At 34.2% G+C, this 24,250-nt stretch overlaps 1 protein-coding gene across 3 annotated transcripts in view; it reads right to left on the bottom strand.

Moving 5' to 3' along the window:
* The window catches only part of LOC146529102 (intermembrane lipid transfer protein VPS13A-like), a 48,216-nt gene that overhangs the window by 20,997 nt on the left and 2,969 nt on the right, over positions 1 to 24,250 (bottom strand). For all 3 annotated transcript variants that reach the window (XM_085202283.1, XM_085202286.1, XM_085202284.1), the window contains exons 2-37: positions 19,940 to 20,099; positions 19,282 to 19,682; positions 18,742 to 18,953; positions 18,208 to 18,382; positions 17,515 to 17,788; positions 16,868 to 17,111; positions 16,358 to 16,488; positions 15,849 to 16,040; positions 15,337 to 15,545; positions 14,914 to 15,058; positions 14,469 to 14,605; positions 13,734 to 14,003; positions 13,340 to 13,518; positions 12,574 to 12,803; positions 12,219 to 12,361; positions 11,759 to 11,893; positions 11,301 to 11,472; positions 10,843 to 10,989; positions 10,299 to 10,424; positions 10,071 to 10,137; positions 9,548 to 9,705; positions 9,167 to 9,374; positions 8,640 to 8,751; positions 7,485 to 7,703; positions 6,688 to 6,881; positions 5,680 to 5,805; positions 5,042 to 5,404; positions 4,555 to 4,829; positions 3,787 to 3,960; positions 3,241 to 3,563; positions 2,894 to 3,068; positions 2,318 to 2,531; positions 1,938 to 2,048; positions 1,237 to 1,324; positions 666 to 810; positions 283 to 417 (exon numbers count right to left, since the gene is read on the bottom strand). In XM_085202283.1, coding sequence (XP_085058409.1) covers positions 283 to 417; positions 666 to 810; positions 1,237 to 1,324; positions 1,938 to 2,048; positions 2,318 to 2,531; positions 2,894 to 3,068; positions 3,241 to 3,563; positions 3,787 to 3,960; positions 4,555 to 4,829; positions 5,042 to 5,404; positions 5,680 to 5,805; positions 6,688 to 6,881; positions 7,485 to 7,703; positions 8,640 to 8,751; positions 9,167 to 9,374; positions 9,548 to 9,705; positions 10,071 to 10,137; positions 10,299 to 10,424; positions 10,843 to 10,989; positions 11,301 to 11,472; positions 11,759 to 11,893; positions 12,219 to 12,361; positions 12,574 to 12,803; positions 13,340 to 13,518; positions 13,734 to 14,003; positions 14,469 to 14,605; positions 14,914 to 15,058; positions 15,337 to 15,545; positions 15,849 to 16,040; positions 16,358 to 16,488; positions 16,868 to 17,111; positions 17,515 to 17,788; positions 18,208 to 18,382; positions 18,742 to 18,953; positions 19,282 to 19,682; positions 19,940 to 20,080 — 6,750 coding nt within the window. In that variant the 5' untranslated portion in view covers positions 20,081 to 20,099. The remainder of the gene's footprint in view (positions 1 to 282; positions 418 to 665; positions 811 to 1,236; positions 1,325 to 1,937; positions 2,049 to 2,317; positions 2,532 to 2,893; positions 3,069 to 3,240; positions 3,564 to 3,786; positions 3,961 to 4,554; positions 4,830 to 5,041; positions 5,405 to 5,679; positions 5,806 to 6,687; positions 6,882 to 7,484; positions 7,704 to 8,639; positions 8,752 to 9,166; positions 9,375 to 9,547; positions 9,706 to 10,070; positions 10,138 to 10,298; positions 10,425 to 10,842; positions 10,990 to 11,300; positions 11,473 to 11,758; positions 11,894 to 12,218; positions 12,362 to 12,573; positions 12,804 to 13,339; positions 13,519 to 13,733; positions 14,004 to 14,468; positions 14,606 to 14,913; positions 15,059 to 15,336; positions 15,546 to 15,848; positions 16,041 to 16,357; positions 16,489 to 16,867; positions 17,112 to 17,514; positions 17,789 to 18,207; positions 18,383 to 18,741; positions 18,954 to 19,281; positions 19,683 to 19,939; positions 20,100 to 24,250) is intronic.

Here is a 24,250-nt window from a genome sequence, read left to right as displayed (position 1 = left end):
AAAATACGCTTTCTGCGCAATTTGCCGCGCGTGCTTCCCATTATCAATTACATATTTGCCAGACTATAATAGTTTGGACAATCTCGAATTTGAATGCGAATATCGGCCAACGACATTCGCGGAAGCGAATGCGAATGGGAACATTCAGCCTTTTTTAATTTGCTCACAAATGTTTATGACAACAAATATACAAATATTGATACCGTTATATATATACAGCAATGTCTACAGCAAATAGCCGAATAACTCGGGCAAAATATAAGAAATTAAAGTAAATCTTACTTGTAAAGGGGATCTAACGACAATCTTCTTGTGGTTATATTTCGATGTTCTTTCCACAACTATGTAATAGCGTGTGTTATTCTTGCTTGGATGTAACACATGCAGTTTCGATACAGACCGTTGAGGACACAGGATCTGTGCGAAAAAGATGAAAATGTATACATAAAAACCTTCTATACGTAATTCTCTTCAAAATTATATATTTTTATGAAAGCTTCACTCCGAACTCCTTCTTGAAGTACTCTAGAAGACAAATATTACATGGCCAAAAAATAACCAGGTACATTACACAATACAATTTCAACTTAAGATTTTAGAATACTAATTGTCAACTGGCTTCTGCATTAATATAGAACATTTCAATATTTATCAAAAATAGTTACATTAAGATGATCAAAGTCATGTAATCGTATAGACAGAGTCTGATCAGCAACACGCCGCAACAGTTCGGCGGCGGACGGCGGTGCACCTGGAGACTCACGTCGAGCCCCCGTCAGTGAACAAGTTGCCGGGAAACCGCCTTCAAAGCTATAACAATATATATACTTTTGATATTTAAAGTGTTATTTGCAAAATATTCGATTTTTTTAAGCATCCCGCTGTATCCCACACAAAGCAGAGTAGGCAGAAGGAAACCTAGTGACTAAGACTTTAAGACTTTCCGTTCCCTTTAAAATATTTCCAAAAGTCCAAAATATTATATATTTCATTCTTCCGAATGGGAATCGACCCTACGACCGTCGCTTGTACCTCTGCGCTATGGCCTATGATGGCCCTCAACAATATTAGAAATTCAACGAATTAAATTTTCTTCTGGTTACAATAGTTATCTTTTTTAAGAGCCCGCAGATTTTTATCCATGTCTAATATAAATGCTAGCATAGATTGTTAAAAGTCCTCAGGTATAGTAATATTATGATGTTTAGGAGGAAATTTGCCAATTTTTTTTCTTACCAATCCCATTCATCGCTTATGTCAGTCATCTCCTTGTTAGTCTCTTTTTCAACTTCATCGAGCAAGTCTGCACCGGATGTGTCACATCCTGGAAAAATGCATACGATAGAATGAAAAAATAGGAAAAACAGATAAAAGAAACATTTTTCATTTCGTTTTGTGTTGAGTGGCGAAATGTGTCACCGCGTGTCTTCCATAGCGGGGAATATCTTTTCCCCGTCTTAAAAACTTGAATAAAAAAATCGTAACTTATTGATGCCTGGACATGAAAGATATATAAGAAAATCTATTATAGGCTTAACTTTTACATAGGTATATTTTTTATGAAAAAATGTTATTAGAATACGAATTTACATAATCCGGATAGCAATTAAATATCTAATTGTGTAGTTCAAGGGGGTCACGCGAGTAATTCAATATCATTAATATCTCAAGAGGGGATCGAATTGTCAACCATCCTGCCTACAATCAGGTGTTGTCGCACTGCGCCACCATGGCTTCTTTATTAGATAGATAAAAGTGTTAATACGAAATCGACTTAAAACATAACTAGATAGCAACATTGAATTTGTACCATAATGCACCAACTTGTTTATATGCCGTGGTAATCATTTGTTTAATTGCCGGAGTATGGGATTGTTTTCTAAGTAACAAATATGGTACAAAATTGAGGTTAGAGACAAAAATATATATTACATTACCAGGAGTACTCGGTCGACTTGAGTGATCGAAGTCAGCGACGGCGAGCACGCGGTCGTTGCCCGCCAGATCTGTTTCAGCGCGTGTTCGTAGATGTACTGTGGAGCCTGGACCTGAGAAATAGCAATAAATAATATAAGTAATAAAACGATTCAAAATTAGATTTTGGATACAATCACTTAAATGTTACACAATCTATTTTGTTTAAGACAAAGTTATAACCAATATCGAGACAATTTTATTGATTATTAGATCAGCAGTAGCAAGATTTTAAGCTGCGTTTTTTCTTCAACAATCCAAAGATATACGATCAGATTGGAACGCGGAGAGTGGAGAGCCGGCTCAAGTCTCTATCAAACAATTTAATTCAAAACCAACTTACCTATATCATTAATAAGTTGCAAGCCGCTGTCAGCAGCAACTATTGCTGAGACCGCCGCTGTTCTGTCGTATATCGCGTTCGTAAGCGTTTGTAGCGCTTTTACCGCGGCCGGAGCTATTGTAACGTTAAGCGGAGATTTCGCTTCAAGCGTTATGTAAGTGCAGAATTTTGAATCCTCAATAGATGAATCGACACTGTCTTCACGTTCTGGTTCCTGAAAGACATTACTTTCTGTAAAGAAAATATTTTTAGAAACACAATTTTTTTATCTATTTCTTATATACTGTACAGTAAAAAGAAAACATAATCTGATAATGGAACCATTGTCTATCATAAAAAGACTAAAAAACCTTCTATTCAAGTTGGAAATGACAATTTATACTAGTCTAACATTTTTGAAACATTTAATTTTTAAGCTCAAAAATCTCATTTGGCTAATATCTGATCAAAAATGTCTACTTATTACGAAATCGGCGAAATCGGGCGAAATCTACTTCGGTTAACTGTCGAGAACAGTGATTATCGCTCCCTTCTGACTACCTATAGATAAAGCGTAAAGCAAATAAATATTATTACCTGTACAGTAACACTCTTGTTGTCAGTTTTTTTCTTCTCATCTCCATCTATATAACTAGTTGGTTTGTCTTGATCTTCTTCTTCTTCTTCCTCTCTTTCACTTACTTCGACTTCACTTTGTTCTGGTGTAGACGAATCTTCATCGTTACTGAGTTCATCAAGGCTTGAATCACTACTGTTAAAAATAAAAATATATAAGGTATTTTTAGAATATTTAATAAGCTCACTGAAAGTATATATGTATGTAATAAAAGTACATATTTAACTATGCTTGTAGTTTTTATAACACACAGATACGAGACTTAAAAAAAATAAGAAGAAAATGACAAAATAAAGAAATAACTTACTCCGTAAATAAATGACCTATAGCATCAGTGAGTCTATCCACATCTTTGTTTTCATTATCTGAATCAGATTCTTCTAAATCCAAAGCTTTCAAAAAAGACATATTACAAGCATTAAAGTCAACATTGTAATTCTTATTCTCTTTTCCATGAGGATTCTTTATAAAGACCATTTCGTTATCCGTATCAGCTTCATCTGCGGAGGTCTCAGATTCAAATTCGTTTTTCTTTTTAGGTTTTCTAGTAGTTTCGGAAGGTACATGATCTGTTACAGTCTCTTCTTGATTTTTTGTGTCTAGTTGTGAAGACATTGGGTAGGCTTTTGCCTGAAATATTATTTAAGATTTTATATTAGTTAGCATTAAAATAATCTGTACTTATTATTAAATTAATACTCTAATAATTTATATATTAAATATTTTATATAATCTCTTCGGGTTAATGGAATGAATTGACTTTAATATTATATATTCTTTAGGCATTTTATGTCAATAAACGGACACATATCCTGAGTTACTAAACAATTGAAAATAAAACAAAGATCCAAACCTGAAACAGACTGGCATATATCTCCCATGGCACATGCATATTATCCTTCAACACGGGCTCTAACAACGGCTCCCACGTGTCAACACGCGCGTCGTAACAATGAGCATGGATCGACAGCGCGCCTTGACCACGAATATGTTGGGACCAGTCGTGGATTGTCAGGTCGGTTGATATCTGATGGATAGTTGAAGTGTATGTGAATTATTTCGAGAAGCCAATATAATTTCAGTTTGAAAACTATTTATACTTAACATTAATCAACGTAATAAAATAAATAAAGATCTTAACGTAGATTCTTGTTGTCTCCGAGTTAGTATGCTTATTACTTTAGGTTGATTAAAATGAAACTGAAAATCTTCTTAGATAATAAAAAGAAAATCAGCTTCACGCTGTTTCCCGCACACAGCAGGGTAGGCAGAGGGAACCTAGTGTTAAGACACTCCGTTCCCCACTTTCTGCCACAATCTGGCGACATTGCGTGTTGAGTGGCAGAACTCAACGCCGCGCTTTTCCTCGAAACCAGAGCGAAGAAATGGAAATATAAACGTAAATAAATATTTCACTTCCTCGAGTGGGGATAGAACCCACAACCGTCGTGTTACAATCACACCCTTGTGCCGCTGCGCAACGACGGGAGGGATGTGGGATCTCCCGTCGTGTGAAGAATGAGGGAGGATGGGAGGGACGATGGACGTCGTGGGAGCGATGAGGGATCTATCTATTCTTAGATAATAAGTAACACATGCTTACACTAGAAATACAGCATACCTTAACCATTAAAACTGGTACTCTCACAGTGTGCTCTATTTCAAAAGTGATCCGGATCAAAGGCACAGTCATTAAAAATGTCTCCATAGGTTTCGAATTTGGGTACTTCGGCTGTATATAGCTATCTTCTGAATGGAAACCAACACATGGAGTCAGTTTCTTCGGAGACCAAAGATCGTCATCTTGCTTTTCAGCCTTTGGATTATATGTGGCGAAATTGAAAGCTAATATCTCTTCTGGTATGGTTAGCTCTGATGTTATTTCTTCAACGATATCTAATAAATAGAATCAAACATAAAATATATCGAAACTTTGCAAAAGCAATATTATTTTTATTTTCATATTTTGATAAAACATCTATGATGGTTGAAACACTAGTATCGTTGTTAACACTCTATTTATGTCTTTATTTATGACGTTTTTAGAGATTGAAAGGAATTATTTTTTATTGAACACCGCTATATGTAAAAGTTCAAGCGCTTCTCACCTATGACAGTATGGACAGTAGTAGCCGCTACATGAAGGTCAATTTCAGACACCGACATCTTTACCATAATGCCTTCTTCCAAATTCTTGAAACTCTTAGAAAATTCAAAATCACAAGGTTTCAACACTAACTGAGGGGGTAAATTCTTCAATTTAGATTGTAATTTAGACATTATTTGCAGACCTGCTAACGACAAAACTAGACTTTCGGTATTCGAATGGCAAGAATAGTCTATTAGTAGTTCTGTTCTTAGTAGAAGGGCATGGCCTTCAGTTTTCATGAGATCCGTGAAAAACATGACTTCTGGCTGCCTACATTGCACTGATATTGAGAGACTTGGCGTATCCTCTGATATTGAAGTCGCTGTGAAAAAATAATAAAAAATTATTTATTTATAGCAAATATTTTAACACTATAACTGTCTTTCTGTACGATTGTTTGCTCTCAGGTACCCTGATATAGATAAATGTTATCTCTATTTTTTTTGTATACAATTCAAAAATTTCTGCAATTTTCATCTCATTATGTTTTATCGGGATGGTTGGCGCTTGATGAGAGAGGCCTACGTTCAGCAGTGGACGGCGATATATATGTATATGTTTTCACACTTCTAAAAAATTTTGTATAAAAATACAAACCAGTAGAATAATAACCGCTTGTTGAATCGCTTGAACTTGGGAACCTGGTGGGTCTGTTGTTATTGCGAGTGGGAGCATCACCCACATAGCCGTGGTTCACTACACCGCCTTCCATTGTTTTGTCACCTGTCAGATAAGATGAATACAAGTAATAGCCAGAAATTATTTTCTAAAAAAGATAAAAAACAAATCAGCTTCACGCTGCATCCCGCACACATCAGGATAGGCAGGGTGTTAAGACACTCTGTTCCTCACTTTCTGCCGAATTCTGGAGATATTGCGTTGCAGAACTCAACGCCACGCTTTGTCTCGACACTAGAGCGAAGAAATAGAAATATTAGTGTAAATAAATATTTCACTTCCTCGAGTGAGGGTCGAATCCACAACCGTCGCGTTACAGTCACACCCTTGTGCTAAGACACTCCGTTCCCATTAAGACGCTTCCGTTCCCCACCTTCCGCTTAATTCTGGATTAGACATAACGAATATGGTGTGTATTGGAAAAGAGAACATTTTAAATATTTCATTTCCTCGAGTGGAAATCGAACCCAGAACCTCTCACGTTTACAGTCGCACTCTTGTGCCCCTGCGCCATTATTGGCCTCAACTTATATAAAAAAATAGCATTTAAAATTTCTATAATATTAGGATAGTTAAATAAACAATTTACTCTATCCATTGATCACTTGGTACATCAGTATTTAAAATATATTATAGACTACTTTACTTAATTCAGTACTACTTACATAAATTTAGGATTTTATATTAGTATCAGTTTTCTGCCGTATATCTAAACTAGCGATCTGCCCGTGTCTTTGTCTTAACCTAGGTACTGTTATATTATATCCAAATTATACTTATTGTTAAATTATACCCGAATTATACAAAATCTTAAGATAAATTGTAGCCTATGTGACATTCCGTTAAGTACCTTTTACGTGGAAGAGGAACAAACTCTCAGACTTTCACATTTATAATACTAGTAAGAAGTAAAATTCTTATCCTTACCTGGCATAGCATCCAGCAAACTCTTTGCAAGTCTCAATAAGAATGGCAGAGCTAAATTTAACCTTGTTCTTTCGACTCTCACGTCTAAAGTTATCGCTCTCAAAGAACGACGGAGAGACGCTTCGAGCAAAGCTGGACGAACGACGGAGAATCCAGCGGTGGCTTTACTACCACCGCCCTGCGATTCGAAAATTCTGGAAATATATAATATTTCATAATTACCTACAAGTAATGTTGAAATATTTATTATGTAGAATAACTTATAGCTCTAACACGGTGGCAAGTATTAGTGAACAACTCTTTGTGAAACAAAGAAATCACAATATAAAATCACGATGTTCTCCATACCATAATATCAGGTGCTAGGTGGCAACTATATTCATGCTATATTCTACACATCCTAATCCTAATTTGAGATCCTAATTTTAAGACATTCCCTTCCTATTTAGCCACTTCCTTTCCGCACTTTTCACCGAATTTTGGAGGCAATGTATGTTGAATGCCGGAGCTCAACGCCGTGCTTTGAAAACATTAAATATTTCATTTCTTCATCAAATCCACACGCTGTGCCCCTGCGCCACGACTGGCTTCACGTACATCATATGTTAAAAAAATATGAATATTTTGGGAAATTATAATTGTATTTTTATTTCCCCTCTCTGGTAGCTAAAGCGCAGCGTTGAGGTCCGCCACTTAACATGCATTGTATTGCAAGAGAGCGGCGGTGTATAGGAAAAGGCTTATCTCAACACTAGGTTATACTATTTTCAATTTTGTTTTAATATAAATAAGCCTACCTCCGTATTATAACTGTAGAGTCAGCTCGTATATCCTCAATAAGAAGGCTTTGAAGACTCGCCTTAACTTCAATACTGTTATCGGAATAATAATCAAAGTGCAGGTTTGCTTCTCCAGCAGTTACTTTAGCTAGTCCATGACTCAAATCCCTGACTGGTGAGCTGAGGACTTCATCCATATCAGAGAATAGCTTTAATTCTATACCTTCTAGTGTATATCTGGAAAAAGAATATGAATATAGAGTACAATCTCAATAAATCGACACACTTTATGCCTATGCCTATTTAAATAAAAGGTTTTTAAGCTAGGACTGGGTTTTGCACAATAACAACATACGTCCGGTACATACGGTTTTATTTGAAAAGTATTTAGTTAAATGCTATATTCCAATAATCCGGCACCTTCTGGTCTCTTATACTGAGCTTCACGCTGAATGCCGTCCACAGCAGGGTAGGCGCCGGGGTACAAAGTGTGACTGTAAACGCGACTAATTGTGGGTTCGATCACCACTCGAGGAAATGAAATATTTATTTAAATTTCCATTTCTTTTCACTCTGGCGTTGAGGAAAAAGACGGCGTTGAGTTCTGCCGCTCAACACGCAATGTCTCCAGAATTCGGCGGAAGCGGGGAACGGAGTGTCTTAACACTAGGTTCCCTCTGCCTATCCTTCTGTGTGCGGGATAAAAATGTCAGTAGTGTCAGTCCTACATATTCTTCTTGAGAAGAGTCTGCGAGATATTCAACAGTCGGCATTTTTTTACTAAATATTTACAAAAGTCTATTCTAAGTTCAGTAATTCCTAATACAAATTTCAGTTCAAATCCAAGTTCCAGATTTGTTATTTTTAGATATTTTTACATATATCAAACATTTTGAGATAATATTCTCTATATAGCTGTATAACTGAAGATTATTCCTTTGCTCGCATTTAAATAAAGACTCGTTGAGTGTCTATACTTAATAATAAATATATTTTTTTAACTAAAAAACAAACAGAATCGATAATTTCGCCATGTTATAATGATTCTTCTAATAAAGATATGCTCAACTTTCGCCATCATTATCGTATGTTTGTTCTGTAAGAATAACAACCCAAGTCAGCGTCAGTGACTATCTATACAGCATCTATACAGTAATATCAGTAATTTCTTACCGAATAACCGATTCTTTCCTCACTGGTTCTCCTTGAGCAAAGAAGGCTTGTAACTTTTTGACTGTTGCGTCAGACGGCGCCAGTTCTACCGGAGATGATGGAACTAGACTACCTGTTTTGGCAATTAAATAGATATTTAAAAAAAGATCAAAATACATAAAATGGTATCATTTAGAACACATCATCTCGTATGGATTGCTCGATTTTTATTTTTTTTTAATTTTCCGTGGAATATTTTACCCGTAGGTGAGTGATGCAGCATGTTATAATTTATCTTACACACTTGCATTCCGTAAATGGGGATCAACCTACGACTACCTAATGGCAGGCAGGATTTCGTTAATTAGTTAATATGTTTTGTATTGAGGCGAGGCCTTCGTGGCTTCTTACTATAAGCTTGTAGGCACTTCCAATTCACTACCTGGCGCAATGTGAGAAAAAGAGAACGTAGTAGAGAACTATAGGTTCCCTTTACTTACCACGATATGCGGAATACACAGTGAAACAGAAAAAAATATATTCCTTACCAATATAATGTCCTTCGCTGACGTTATCGCTCCACACAGCAAGTACAGTAGCCAGATCCTTCTGTCCCAAGTTTATGGTGATGATATCCATGACAACATCCGCTTCACATAATAGTAAGTCTCTATAGGCAGTGGAGTTCGCTACTTGAGCGTAGCTGACCACTCGTTTTAGGTCGCATCGTACTGCGATTGGCTCTAATATTGGTTCCTTCCAAATATGAAAATATTTTACTTATAATAAATATTTGTATATGTAGGTAGGTAGGTAGGTAAAATAAAATATAATCATGCCCTGGAGTGGGAGTCTCTTCTTCCTTGCAAAAGAAGCTAGTATAAGCTAAAACACATTTACTTCCAGGCAGAATAAGAAAGAAGCATTACCTGTACTTCCAATGTACCAGCCAGAGTCATCACAGCTCGTGATAGCGTGATATTAACGAGCTTTATCAGGACGTTATCGATAACTGGGGTGTGTATTGGTGTGCTCGCTTCCATACTAGCGTTTATCGCTTTAAAGAAATTCTCTATCAATAAATCACCTAGAAGAAAGAAAAAATATTTATTTTGTGTTTTAGGCGACTTCAAAAAAGAAGGCCATCAGTTTGACATATGTTGGCATGTTATTTAAGTAACATAATCCATTTAGGGTTTTAAACACGTTTGTCAAATTACGTAGTGTTTGTCCACAAATTACTCAGTAACTGAAAGTCATATTTATATATTTTTTTGGTTAAGTAATTGGCTGGAATACCAACTTACAGAACAAGGAAATCAATTTAGTACTTTTTGAGATGTTGGTACTTATGTTATGAATAAAAGCCCAACAAATCAAAGAAGCCAAATCATGGAAGCACTTATTTCTTGAATAAACATGTTATTGATAAAAGTTTGCCATATTCTTTACCCATATTCAGAACCAACAAATTTGGAGAAGAGGGCTTCTGAGGAAGTAGTAGAACAGGAGCGTGTATCTAAAAAGGAAAGAAAAATTATATAGGAGGGCAAATAGCTGTGTAGGCGGAGGGAATATAGTTTTTTAGCAACTATAATGTGAGTAATTCTAATAACTATCAAAGCGAATACTGTAGCAAATATGCTTATATTATTTTAACAATAGATTCTAGATTTATACCTCAATAGCCAAATTAACTTTTAACGGTGCAGTTCTTAACGCTGCAGCCTTTTCTTGAGCAGCACGTTCGGCAGCCAACGCCGCTTCCGTCGCTGCGGTGCTTGGCACTAAAGGTTCTAGGAATTGCTAAAAAAAATGTATATTAACAAACTGTAGTCTAGTACCTACTCTATAATTTTCCCCTCTTTTTTCAATATTAGTTATTTAAATATCCACACTAAATTTAGCTTTATAAGACCGACAAAGTATCTTTATTTCAAATATAGGCTTTAATTATAACTATCTGACATAAAGGAAACTTTCGCGTGAGATTTAGAAATTTTTTGGATAAAAATTTACTGTACATTAATATTTAATTTATTTATGTCGCACGTATACTGAATTTTAAATGTGGGTATATTTTAATTTCGTGAACGGTCCACGCTTCATCAAAATCGGTTAAGTAGTTGTTGAGACAAGAGTATCGATGTACGAGTATTTCTAGAGGGGGACGTAACGGGATATACGGGATAACAGTAAGCAATAGTAACATAAAATATTTGACCTGTAAATGATAGAGCAGGGAGCAGAACACAACAACGTGCAGCCTGCCCACTTGCACGCGCAGCTCGGCGTCGGAGCGCGCGCGGGTGCCGGCCGCCGCTCGTACGTATTTAATCTCTAATACTTTGTCCTCGTCTGGCCAAACTAACTGCGGATGAAAAAAATCATAATTTATTTTCTTACATTCAAACGTTTTTTTCTTCAAATTTCGCAAATACTTTTAAGTTAACAAATGAACATGTCGGTAAACAATTGTGTTTTTAAAATACAATAGTTACAGTTACATTGAATACAAAAATACAATTAATGGTAAATTATTTTATTAATATAACGATAAACAACATTAAAAACTACTGTTTAGTATAAAATTCCCCAAACAAGATAATAATTGCCATTTAAAATAGATTACCTATTAATAGTCCACATTAATTATGATTTATTAATAATCTAAATTAATACCTTAGGATACAAAGTAGCTTCAGCCATATCATCCACTTGTAAAGATCCCAAGAACAATTTGAAAATCAGTCTATCATTGGCTCGAAAAACACAATCACTTTCTAGAGCACTAATTCTTACTTCCACTAGAGGATTCTCCGCTTGAGACAATTTCGCTGTAACTGATGATAATCTGTAAATATAGCGGTTTTAAATTCCACAATTAGATAATGAATTAGAAAACCATGCAGCGTTGAGTTCTGCCAACCTCAAGCCTCAATACGCAATGTCTCCAAAACTAGGCGGAGCGTGGGGAACGGATTTTTTTAATAATAGGTTCCCTCTGCCTATATTGGTATATGTGGAAAAAAGTATGAAGATGGTAGAAAAATATACCTTATAATTTTGTATTTAAAAAAGTATTAAACTTTTTTTAATGTATCTAAATATTTCCTTTTTTGTTGCTGAATTAGCATTACCTTACTGAGTAGCTAAATTTAGTAGCGCCGGGAGGAACTGGGGGGTCAGCGTCAGGTTTCATCAGGTAGTCCCACAATGAGGCCGTCTTTGGCAGGATCATGGTCTTTAAGTTAACTGAATGACGTTTTTGTATTCTGCATAACAGTTAATGATTTAAAATAAATTAAGAAATTATTTATGTGAGGACAGTCGTAGCGCAGGGGCAAATGCGTGCGACTGTTAACGCGACAGGTTGTGGGTTCGATTCCATTCCGAATGACCGTGATTGAGGAACTAAACTCCACTTTTCTATAATAAAATCAACCAGGAAAAACGTTTTTAGAGATTTTAAAATCTTCAGAAATCAGAATAGACACGCTTTTTTCAATGTATTATACTAATTGGAATGATTGACTTCATGATTACAAAACATTATTATTTAAGAATATATAAGAAATAAATAAAATATAATATGCTCACTTCCTCCGAATATAATGTAAGTATTTAAACAGTGTAGTAATAGCTGCTGAATTAGCGAGAACTACTAACGGACCAACGTCAGCCACCAACGCTTGCTCCACGTTGTGGAAATGGGAACGGAACTCTGGACAATTCGCTCGGACCTAAAAATATTGATAAGTATTACTTACTTGCGGTCTGTCTATCTCTCTATTACAAACATGCCAAGTTTACTATTCAAGTGGATTCATTTACGTAATAGGTAAATGAATAAACTCTTCTCCGTCTTATTTCCTATATATAATATTAACAGAATATACTTGCTTATTTAATAAATTAAAGCTCAAAAGGAAAGACAAACGGATTCTCCTCCCACCTTTCTATACAACAAATTGAACAGTTCCCCAGAACTGGTGACCAACTCCAAGTAATGTCCGGAACTGCTGTGATGCTGTTTATCAGTGAGGAGTGCCTGTGCTATTGACAGTTGTATGGCTGGTCCAAATTGCATTAACGCTACGTCTAAGCAGACTTTACTTATGTTCAACATAATGTAGGGCTTGTCTGTTAGTTCACTTGATCTGTTTAGGTTGATTACGATCTCACCTGTTTAGGAAAATAGGAAAATGTAAAAATGGTAAAAAATATATATAAATAAATATCACAATGTTTATATTATATCTAGCAATTAAGAAAAAACAAAGAAATAGGCAGACCAAAGGTAGATAGTAGGTTACTAAGAAGGCACTCCGTTTACCACTTTCTGTCTAATTTTTGGGTTACTACGTGTTGAATGGCGGAACTCAACGTATAGAAGTTAGTATCGAATCCCATCCAGCCATCGCACTTACAGTCAGACGAAGATTATTTCCCACTGCCCATGATTACATTTTTATTTTTAGAACAATATCTATATTACTGTTGACGCCGTCATGGTGTTTGGAGATTGTCTGAATTTAGATGGTACATCATTTGATTCCCAATCTCAATTTTATACTTAATATAAATATAAACTTGAGACTTAAATTTCTAGGAAAATTATATGAATTGCAGAGTTCATTTTCGCCTACATAATAGCTTAACACTTTTTTCACTAAATGTTATTAAAAAAGCGAACTTTTAAAATAAAAAAGTTATCTTACCAATAATAAACCTCATTAGAGTATTGATAGTGTTGCTAGGCGACACGTTATCATCGAAACCGGGTAAATCGACGGATCTCGCATATTCTTCTACATCCTCGTCGCTAAAGTCTGCAGTGGGAAGTGATTCTTCTGCAGGGGATTTGGTACTTTCACCATCTATTTTGGTTTCTGTTGCCCTATAAATATATATTTTTTAAATAAATTCCACAATATATTAAAATAAGGATTAAATAATAGTTATCATAGTGCTTTACTTAATTTGATAAAAATATCATATTGAAATATTAAACTAACTAACTTACTATTAACTAGTTTTTATAATACATACATACATACAAGGCAATACAAACAATCTTTGTAAAACACTAACTACCTTATCTACTTTACATACCTGTTCCGGCCAAAGTAAGCAGTAACAATTTTCTGTCTCAACCTCACCAAGTCCTTATACCCTGGATCAGCGGTCACTCTATCCAGAACCAGTGCTTCAATCAGGTCAGGATCTTCCAACTCTTCCACATAGTCCCCAGAATCCATAAACGAAACTGGGACGGTATTGGGTACGGGGACCGGCAAATTGTCGAAAAAGTCCAAGATGTGACCAATTATACGATCAGAAAGGTTGAATTTTAGACTCGATAGTGATATGTTGAGTTTATATCTGAAGAGACGTTAATAAAACATTGTATAAAAAAATATAGAAAAGACATTAAAAAGAAAAAATAAAGAGGAAGAACAATATTGTAGGTTCTATTTGTATAGTATAAAATAAAGACGCTTCCTAGAGATGTACGAAAAAAATGTCAAACTACGCAAGGAACGTTAATGCGATTTTAAAAATATTTTTTCGGGCGCTGCCACCAGCACGGCAATATCGCGAATGGAACCCTTAATACGTACCACTAAACGAAACAAAAATTATAGCAAGTCCCTGAAGCATTTTCATAGCGAACATGTTATTTCATAAATCAATTATTCTTTAAATTACCAATTAATATTAATCATTGCTCATGCTCATTTTGTCATATAACTATAATTTCCCGCATATAATAGGGTCGCCAAAGGGAACCTACAGTTGAGACGTGAGTTTACCATTTTCCGAATGAAATTAACATTATATATTTACCTAGGTAACAATTTATAGTCTTTCTTGATACTGGTAGAAAAGACTAACTGTCCACGCAGCCGTGGTATAAGATGTAATTCAGAGTCACCATGTTTCCGCGCCTCCCTCCACGGTTCCGTCCATTCACAGAATAAAACCTAGATTTAAAATAAATTATATTTCTTTAAAAGAAAAAATAGTTTTAACTTTCCAAATAATTATTATAGGTATTACTACTAATATTTTATGAAGTTTGTGAACACAGACCGCCCTTCAACCAGGTGGAATGACCAGGGACTTAAGGGATCCACTGGATTCAAAAGGCGCAGGCTGACCAGTAGACTTAGAAAAGGCTTATAGATGGATCAATATATATTGTTTTCCTGTACGCTTTATTTCAGTACCCTCTGCCTACCTCTGCTATACAGCATAAAGCTCAAAAAATTATACCATAAACTTTGTTTACCTGAAGTGAACACTCAGCATGGAAACGATCATAAAGACGTTCCTCCAACTCCATACAAGTAGCGTCTTCCAGAGTCAAGTTGGATGGTTGCAAATCTGACTTTATTACTATTCTGTTGATATCCACAATCATTACACGACCGGGTCTGAAATATAAAAAAAAAAAATATTTAGATTATTTAAGTCACGAAAGTCATATTTTTATCTACTATACAATAAAGAACATGACAATCAATAATTTATAGATGTAGGATTTTTGGAGATATGAAACTCTAAAAGCATGAAAGATCTAAAAGTTTTTTTTATGTTTTTGGCTTGAATATACTTTTGGTGAAATCTTAACATGTAAATTTTAAATAAAATACGAGTGTAAAAATGATACCTTAAAATATTAAAATACGATATATTAAACAGCAAATCTTACTTGTGTACGCAGCCATGTTCGGGGAGAATAACTGTAGGTCCTTTAACATCCACATTTAAATGGAAGATCTTCCTACGGCTTATTGCGTGTGCTAACACAGATTTACTCATCGTACCAACTTGGTCTACCGCTAAGGAGAACTCCTCTGCCAAGTCTTCCGATGACATTGAATGAGTTTGGAAGAAATTTATTAATTCTGTGAACGCATGCTATAAAGAAAATAGAAGTATTTACAATTAAAATTGATTGAAGTGATATAATATGGTTCTCACGATAGTATCAACCCACACTCGAAATATTTTTTTATTTAATTATTGTATTTAAAATATTCCATTAAAATAAAGCAAATAAAATAAATAAATAAAATGTCTGCGAGTAGAAAGAGTATTGGAGAAAAAAATCATGTATTATTCAACTCGTATATTGCAGAGGTTCAAGATACGTTAATTTAAAATAAACGATATAAATAAATTAAGTTCACTTGTTTATTAAAATATTTAAATTTCACTCACTTCTACATATACCACTTCGAATGGTTCCACATGGCAAGTAATGCCCAGATCAGCATTAGTTGGGTTTTTCTCTACGTCTAGGGCCAGTGTGTTGCTCCCCAATGTTGATCCTTGAGCTGCTATCAATAATGGCACGAGCTCTCCATCTGATGTCATTCCTTCTATCACTATACTTTCTGTGCGAGCTGAAATCTAAATAAAATATTAATATAACTTATTTTAATTATTAAAAAGCTTTAATCGCAGTGAGATCACAATTGAGGCATATAGTTTAAAGTTCCGCTTAAGTTCATGTTTCTATATAAGATACAAATATTGTAGTAACTCTCCATAACTGGCTGAGTTTAAGTCTAAGTCTAAGTTGGCACGAAGTTAAGAATATAGTGACGCATCGCTGAGCTCACTCTGTCTAATCTCCATATTGCTCTGATATGATGAGAAATAAATCAACAATTACAATTATGTACATATATTACTTACAGTCCGGATTAGCTTCATTAAATATTTACCTTATAAGCCTTAGCCGAAGGCCTGGTCTCCAAAGAAGACAGAAACTGTGTGAGGTTAACCACAAGCACTTCTTTACTTCTATTCATTAATGTCACAGTACAATGTGCGAGAGTCAAGTTGAGTTTGTGTTCTGTAGAAAAAGGTGTAATTTATTCCTTCCAATATTTACTCATCTAATTAAATATAAAACTTTCGCCGCTTAACTGATTTCAATACGGTAACAGATATTTTTATAAACAGTCTTAAATATTTGGAAAGCAAAGCAACGAAATAAATAAATCACAATTCAAAATTTGTTGTTGTATTAAACACCTAAGATATATTAAACCTTTTAACATGTTAATAAAATACACGTACAAGAACTATATCTAAATATTATATGAGAAAAAGACGATGTGCGACTATAAACTCGATAGGTTGTGGTTTCGATTCCCACTCGAAGAAATGAAATATTTAATATGTCCAGGTTCCCTCTGCCTACCCGCTATTCGTATATAACAAAAATTTACCGATATACTGCTTTGATTTATCCTGTTGAGGGGCACCCTCAGCATAACCAATGAGCTCGCAGACTTTCTTCTTCTCCGGACTGGAGAGATGACTCCACACGCTCTTGCATCTCTCAGTCTTAACACATAATTCGACACGTGACTTCGCTTCAGTTTCAGAATCACTTTCGTATTCAGAAGTCGGCTTCCACCAGTCAAACTCTGTTTCTACTACGTCTATTCTGTCTGGTTCTTGGTTTAGCAGCTGTGTAACGAAAAAAGTTTTGTAGTTTTTTTAAGGAAATTGTTTATATGCAATTTGGCTTATTTCTATGATTTTTAATGCAAATGTCTTAATATTTCCCATAGTTAGAGTTTTAATATATATTCTCTAATTATTTTATTAAAGAAAAAGTATGAAAAAATATAGAAATATTTTTATCGAGCGAACCGAGGGGAGCGCTCTACTGGAGACATTTTATACTCTTTGTCACCAATAGGCTCCCAAACGGTTTGACCGATTGAGATGAATATTTGTAAATATATAGATATGACCACGTATGTAGATGTTTTTAGGCGAAAAATGGACTTGAGGAATAATCAAGTGACAAATTTCCCCATAGGGTTACATGTAAAAAAAATATATTATATTTTTTTTAAATAGATACCTCAAACTTAGCCTGCTCTCTCGCTATCACCACAGATATAATTGGCAAATTGTCTTCACACTTCTGCAGATCCAGTTTAAGTTCTATATCATTTGGACTTCGCAGTGTACTCTTGTAGGTTTGTTTATAAATGTTATAGTTTTCTCTGTGCTTCTTAATTGCTGCCCAAGTGTATGGGCGCACACGTTGTTCCACAACCACGTTGTATGCGTATATCCACCATTTCTTAATATTTTTCGACGGGGGTATTCCAGGGTGAAGGTGGCGATATTTTCTAGAAATAATAGTAAAACGTTTTAATTCTACTTGGAAATATCATTGGTTTTAAAAATTCGGTCGATAATTCTAAGGCAAAGTAAAGACGGGATTACGCACGTTATTGTTAAAGTGATTACTCCTTATGAGAAGGTAAACCGCTTCGTTACATTTCGCGCAACGGCACCAGTACGCCGATCGTAGGAACTACGTTTACGTTTACGAAGGAAGGCATTCTATGTCTATTCCTGGCGTTAGACCCCCGGAAGCCCAAGGAAGCGATTGAATGTCGTGACGCATGTAAATGGATGTAATGTTGAAGGCCGTGTAAAGTAGAGCAAGTTTACTCAACTTTGCACGGCACCAAAAGCAGTCCGGTAATTAGTCCGGAGTAGTATCAGGTAGAAAAAGAAACATCTCTATGCTGAATAATATTACCTGTTCAAAGTAATCCTCTGGAATGAACTAAGCAGATTATCGATCGATAGGTACTGTCGTCTGGACAGCTGCAGGGCGCTGTCTGCCAACACCGCGTCAAGAAGCAGACGAGGCACTCGCGCCTCTCCCGACCGATTGATTATCACTTTTACTTTACATGTCACTGGTTTTAACACTGAAAATTATATTTCATGATTTTAGGATACTTATTACTTATACTAATATACTAATATTATAAACTTGAAGAGTTTGCTTGGTTAAACGTAGTAATTTTAAGAACTACTGGATCGAAATTACTTTTTTGTTTAGGATAGTCCTTTTATCGGTTAGGCAAACATCAGGCTAATTGTTTCGATGTAACACACATTACCTGCGGTCAGAGTCACTCCAGGATCACAGATTAGTGTAGAGTCATACACGACTCTTAGTTATTTCCATTTAAGAACGCAAAGGAAGCCAGAGACCAGATAAATGATATTTGTCTAATTGCTGCAAACAGAATCTTACTCAAGTTTAAATACACAAAATACTTACAAAACTCAAAGTCTTCATGATGCATAGAAAATTTGTCCAAACCAGTGAGCATGTAATGTTTCCAATTGTAATACTGCATGGGGGTTATGTGAGCTATCTCCACGTCGTCTAGAGCAGTAGCTGTGGGGTTCCAGTATAGTGATAGTGACTCAACTCTCATCATTTGGTAAACGGTTGACGCATTTGACGGTGTTACTGATGGTTTCCATTTACTGAAGAAAATTAGGTAATTTATATTGACGATTTTCAAAGACTTTGAGTTAACAACTTCAATATTCGAAAATATATTAAATGAACAATTAGTAAAAAAAATATACATTTTCTAAAACAGGGCGAGAGAGAGAAAGCGTGAAGTTTTAGAAAATCTCTGTGTTTTTTATAATACTTTTTGTTTTATTAAATTAGATAAAACGAAAAACTATATAACATTTCATGCATTAAGTGAAGTCTTTAATATTTCGTTAATTTATGGAAAGATTCCTTAAGTTGCCGTGCTTGCTATTTGCGGGATACAGCGTAAAACTAAACTATAAACTATACCTGTTAGTAGTTTCAATAGACAAGCTTTGCAAGCACAGGCCGCAAGCAAGAGGTCCATCCTTGGAACTAATAGAATCTTCATATCTCACGTGAACATTCCTCACGTAAATTTGTAAGTTATTTACAATTGCAGTGAATAAATTCTCAAAAAAGTTTTGTGGCCCTTTCAAAATTTCACTTTCCGCCTCAAGATCCTGAAGAATTTTCCTCTTAGCTGCTCTTGTCAAACGTTTTTCCCTTTCAGGGTCGAAGTAGCTGTTTGAAATAGCTGGACCCACCAAGATAAGGACGTCCTCAATGTGGACCACTACAGGTTGAGTGTAAAGTCCAGACCACGGTATTTGAAGATTTATTTTGCCAATAGTACCAATCTTCACGTCGATTGGCAAGTCCAATTCGTACTGAAAATTTAAGTTTATCAATAATATTTTCTTCGTGAATTAAACAGCAATCTGCAGTATCACAAAGTATCACTTGAGAAAACTTATGTCAAATATAGATGATCAATACGTTATTGGTAAATACAGTATATGAGGACTGGGGCCGCAGTCCGCAATATCTTGAAAATTAGGCAGCGCGTGAGGAAGGGAGTATCTTTACATTAGGTTTCCTCTTTTGTTAAGCTGAAAAAAACCTACAAATGTTAATTATATCGTACCAAAGCTTCAGGTTTAAGTTTAAGATCAGTAAGGTTGACATTTCCGGAGAAGATGCCCACGTTTAGGTTCTCCGTGTCCAGATCCTGGACGTACTTGCCCAGGAGCCGGTTGAGGATGCCAGCGACTGCTCCCTCGAACATGGTGACTGTGACTTAGTACCTAGAAGAATATTATAGAACTAATAAATTCGTATATGGGTCATAATCAGAAAAAGTGTACATTTTGTGTCTTTTTTTGTCCCGCTACTTTGAATGCGTTTTAAAAATACAATTTTAAAGATAATTTAAATATTTTGCCATTTACGATAAATTTACTTATTAACTTAAAGATTTTTGTAATATTTTAAATGTATTATGGCTATTAATAGTATTTTTTGTTAGTTGCAAAAAACTTTTCAAAATGCTTCCATACAATTTTTCGTGTCCCATTCACCACTTTACTTTTTAAAAATTGATTTGTTACGAATGTTTATGGTTTTATTTGATTTCAGATATGTTTATATTACTTTACTTTATTCAAAATATTAAACAAAAGTACTTTTATTGATATATTATTTAATAAATAATATATATGAATTAAGTAAATTTGTCCCAAAATATTGTCTTTTTTGTTACTCAGGGCTAGTAACGTACAATTAAATTATGAATGCAATTATTTTGGATGGTGTTTAATATTAGTTTTTATTGTGGCACCATAATTCTAAAAGTCAATGCTGTCGTAGCTACAACAAGTAGTGTTCTCGCAGCAGTTGAGGGGTTCAAATGTTTTAGAGGAAATATGTAAAATTACATCTCAGGGTTATAAACGGCTTTTATTTTGGTAAGTATTCTATAATTTCGTTTTCTTGTTTATGTTATTTGCTTCTTTTTACAAAATCTCAAAAAAGAACTTCAGTGCTTACACATGCAACACGTGGCTTATGAGCAAATATTTAAAAAGGTTAGAATTTCTCAGACTTTATTCTCAATTGCGTTATATTTCGTTATGTAACGAAACTGAGAAAATATGAAGCCTAGTTCATAATTACGTTACCATCGGAAGATATGTATATAAAAAAAAATTGCTGGCATATGAAAAAAATAATTGGTGACTTTTGATAACGTAAAGTAACCAAAAATAATGATTTTTAAGTTTTTTGCCTGTTTGCTTGTTTGTCTAATGTGTTTGTGCACGCTTATCTCAGAAACGGCTTAACCGATTTAGTTAAAAACATTTTTTTATTCTTCCTGAAATTAGTTGTGATTTTGTAATTACAATTTTTTTTTCTCGAGATAGTGAATTAATAAATATGTAGTTCAAGTGGGTGAAGCTTTTATTTAAAAACAAATACATTCTGTACTAGCGTTGTTAAAGATCTAAACAATAAACATAAAATATTATTAAATATCTAGTGATAAATATTTTTTTATTTTCAGTAAGCCATGGCTCCTATGTCAAATGCTGAAACACATAAAAGATATAGAGAACGTCTTAAAAAGACCAATCCTATTAAATATGAAGATATGCGGAATAAACACTTACAAAGAATTAAACTTAATTCCCGTGATAACGACTCAAATTTTAATATATTTTAAAGTGGATTTAATTTTATCATTAACTTTGTGATCTCTAACTAGAAATAGAAGTTTATTACGTTACGAACTAGCATTATTATATTGTTAATATTGTCACTTTGTTATGTTTTCTTACATTTATAATCTGTTAATTCAACGATTGAATCTTTAAAATTTTAATTTGTGTCTCATTAAATAAAAACAACAGTAGTTTTATTCGTATAATATCCTTACTTTGTTGTGTATAATGCCTTATATCATCAGTTTCGTAACAAACATTATCAGTGTTGTTACTTATCAGTTACGTTACGAATTCGAAAATGTCCACTTTTCTGATTATGACCCATATGAGAATCGTATGCGGTATGACATTTGATGATGATTGTAAATGAAATTACAATTCACGTTATTTGTTTTTTTGTAGCTTCACGCTGTATACCGCATATCAGGGTCAGCAGAGGGAGGACATGGTACTATGACACTTCGTACTTCAATTACCTTTATTTTTTGTTAAAAGGGCGAACTCGACGCCCCGCTTTGTCTATAAAAGCTGAATTTCGAGATAAGCTAAAGTGGCTCCCTATCCGCCTTTGCAGGAATACTCATATACTTCATTTTCTCTATTCTGTGCTGTTTAACCCTTCTACTCCTCCTTATCTGAAGAAACAATTCAAGTTTCTACGTGACGTCCACTCACTTTCACTACGCCCCCAAAACAATCTATTACTTGAAATTCCTCTTCACTCTTCTTCTTTTCTGTCTAACTCCTATACTATTAAAGCTGCCCAACTATGGAATTCCTTACCAATTGAAATCAGACGTGCCAAAAGCTTACAAAAATTTAAAACTTCATTAAAGAAATATTATTTAAATATATAATTTTAGCCTTTGTTTTTAGCATCAAAATTTTTTTACAAATCTTTAAATACTATGTGTAATATATGTATTATTTATTTAGTGTATTTTAGGGTATATTAATTCTATATACTTATTTATTTATATTATTATTGTTATTAAATTCCTTATATTATAATTTAATGCACCACCCACCACCTTCTTTTTTTATACAATTCCAACAACCAAAAGTTGCCTGGAAGAGATCGCTTCAAGCGATAAGGCCGCCTTATTGTACATGTTTTTGTTAATTTTGTATATAAATTGTGTAAAATTTTGTTGTTTTTGTGCAATAAAGGATATTGTATTGTGGATTGTATTGTATCAAAGCGTTGAAATGAACATAAATTAAATATACCAAAAGAAGCGAAACGAAGAATTCTTTTATCTTCTATCGTTAAATGTAGCTAGCTACCATACTTAGCTGTGTTAAGTGTCAGTATGCCCATAAAAAATTACCATGGCGAAGCTCTCTCTTGAACTTTAAACTATTAGGTCTAATATTTTATGACATGATCAAAAGTCAAAGTCAAAAGTCAAAATATCTTTATTCCATAAAAATGCTTAACATTCACTTGGACATGTCATAAAATATAAAAAAATGCAAAACAAAATAACCAAAAAAAAATGTGCAATTTTGACTTGAAAAAAGCCCGTTCAAATGGTTGAGCTCATGAGAAGATACAGGCAAAGAAACTCATGGCCACTCTTTTTAAATGCCAACATTTGTTATAAATTACAATTAACAATTTTAACTTAGAAATAGAGCAACTCATTTCCAAACATCTTTATCGCGAACATAATCTTTAACAGAGTAATATGCTTTTTGGCAGAGCCTGTGCTTAGCCACATTTTTAAATTTGTTCAGTGATAAATTAACCACGTCGTTTGGAAGTTTGTTATAAAAGTGTATACTTTTACCTACGAATGAGTGAGACACTTTATGGAGCCTAGAGAAGGGCACAGCAAGCTTATTTTTATTTCTTAATCAAACGTTTTAGTCTGGTTGCTTTTCGATTTTTTTTATATGCTAAATATGTTATGGAAATATAGCTTCAATGTAGCTTTAATGAATTTAAAGTGTTATTTCACACTTAGGAAAGAAAAATACTTATTTTAGAAAACGTATAAAAAATTGAACGGGATATGAACCCGCGCCGTTGGAAGCAATCCAAGCGCTCTAACCACTAAGCCTTCTCTCATCAAGCTACGTCGAAATTATTATACGCTTGTTATATCTTGTTATAGCTCTGTAGGGAGATTTTTACAAATTTCCACTTTCAAGAGGCGCCGGTTCAAATCCAGCTACGTCCAAAAAAATATACGATTTCTATAATAAGTATTCAATGTAGCTTACTTATACCATTGCTTAATGGTCCAGAGGTGACCAGACAATACTGAAGAGAAGAACAAAACTGATAATGAAGTTTAGATAATGCAATGTAGTTAGGCATTATTAATAGTGCCCAGATATTATTTATTTACTTATTCAGATTCAGATCATTCCATTAAATAAATTTTACAATAATATTTTTGTTATATTGTATTAATAATGTCCTTGTTAATAATTAGATTTATCTATACTAATATAATAAAGCGGAAGAGTTTGTTTGTTTGTTTGTTTGTTTGTTTGTTTGTTTGTTTGTTTGTTTGTTTGTTTGTTTGTTTGTTTGTTTGTTTGTTTGTTTGTTTGTTTGTTTGTTTGTTTGAACGCTAAGATCTCTGGATCTACTGGTCCGATTTACTATGTTTTTGTTTTGTATGAAAACTGTATTCTTCAGAAGTGCTATAGGCTATATAACATTACATTACACATATGTACTAATACATTAAAATACTTTCTAATTTGACATGCAATTTATT

Source organism: Heliconius melpomene, chromosome 18 (genome assembly GCF_056956725.1).
Source record: "Heliconius melpomene rosina isolate 202511_hmr_F chromosome 18, ASM5695672v1, whole genome shotgun sequence".
Classification (NCBI taxonomy): Eukaryota; Metazoa; Arthropoda; class Insecta; order Lepidoptera; family Nymphalidae; genus Heliconius; species Heliconius melpomene.
This window is presented reverse-complemented; position numbering and strand designations above follow the sequence as displayed.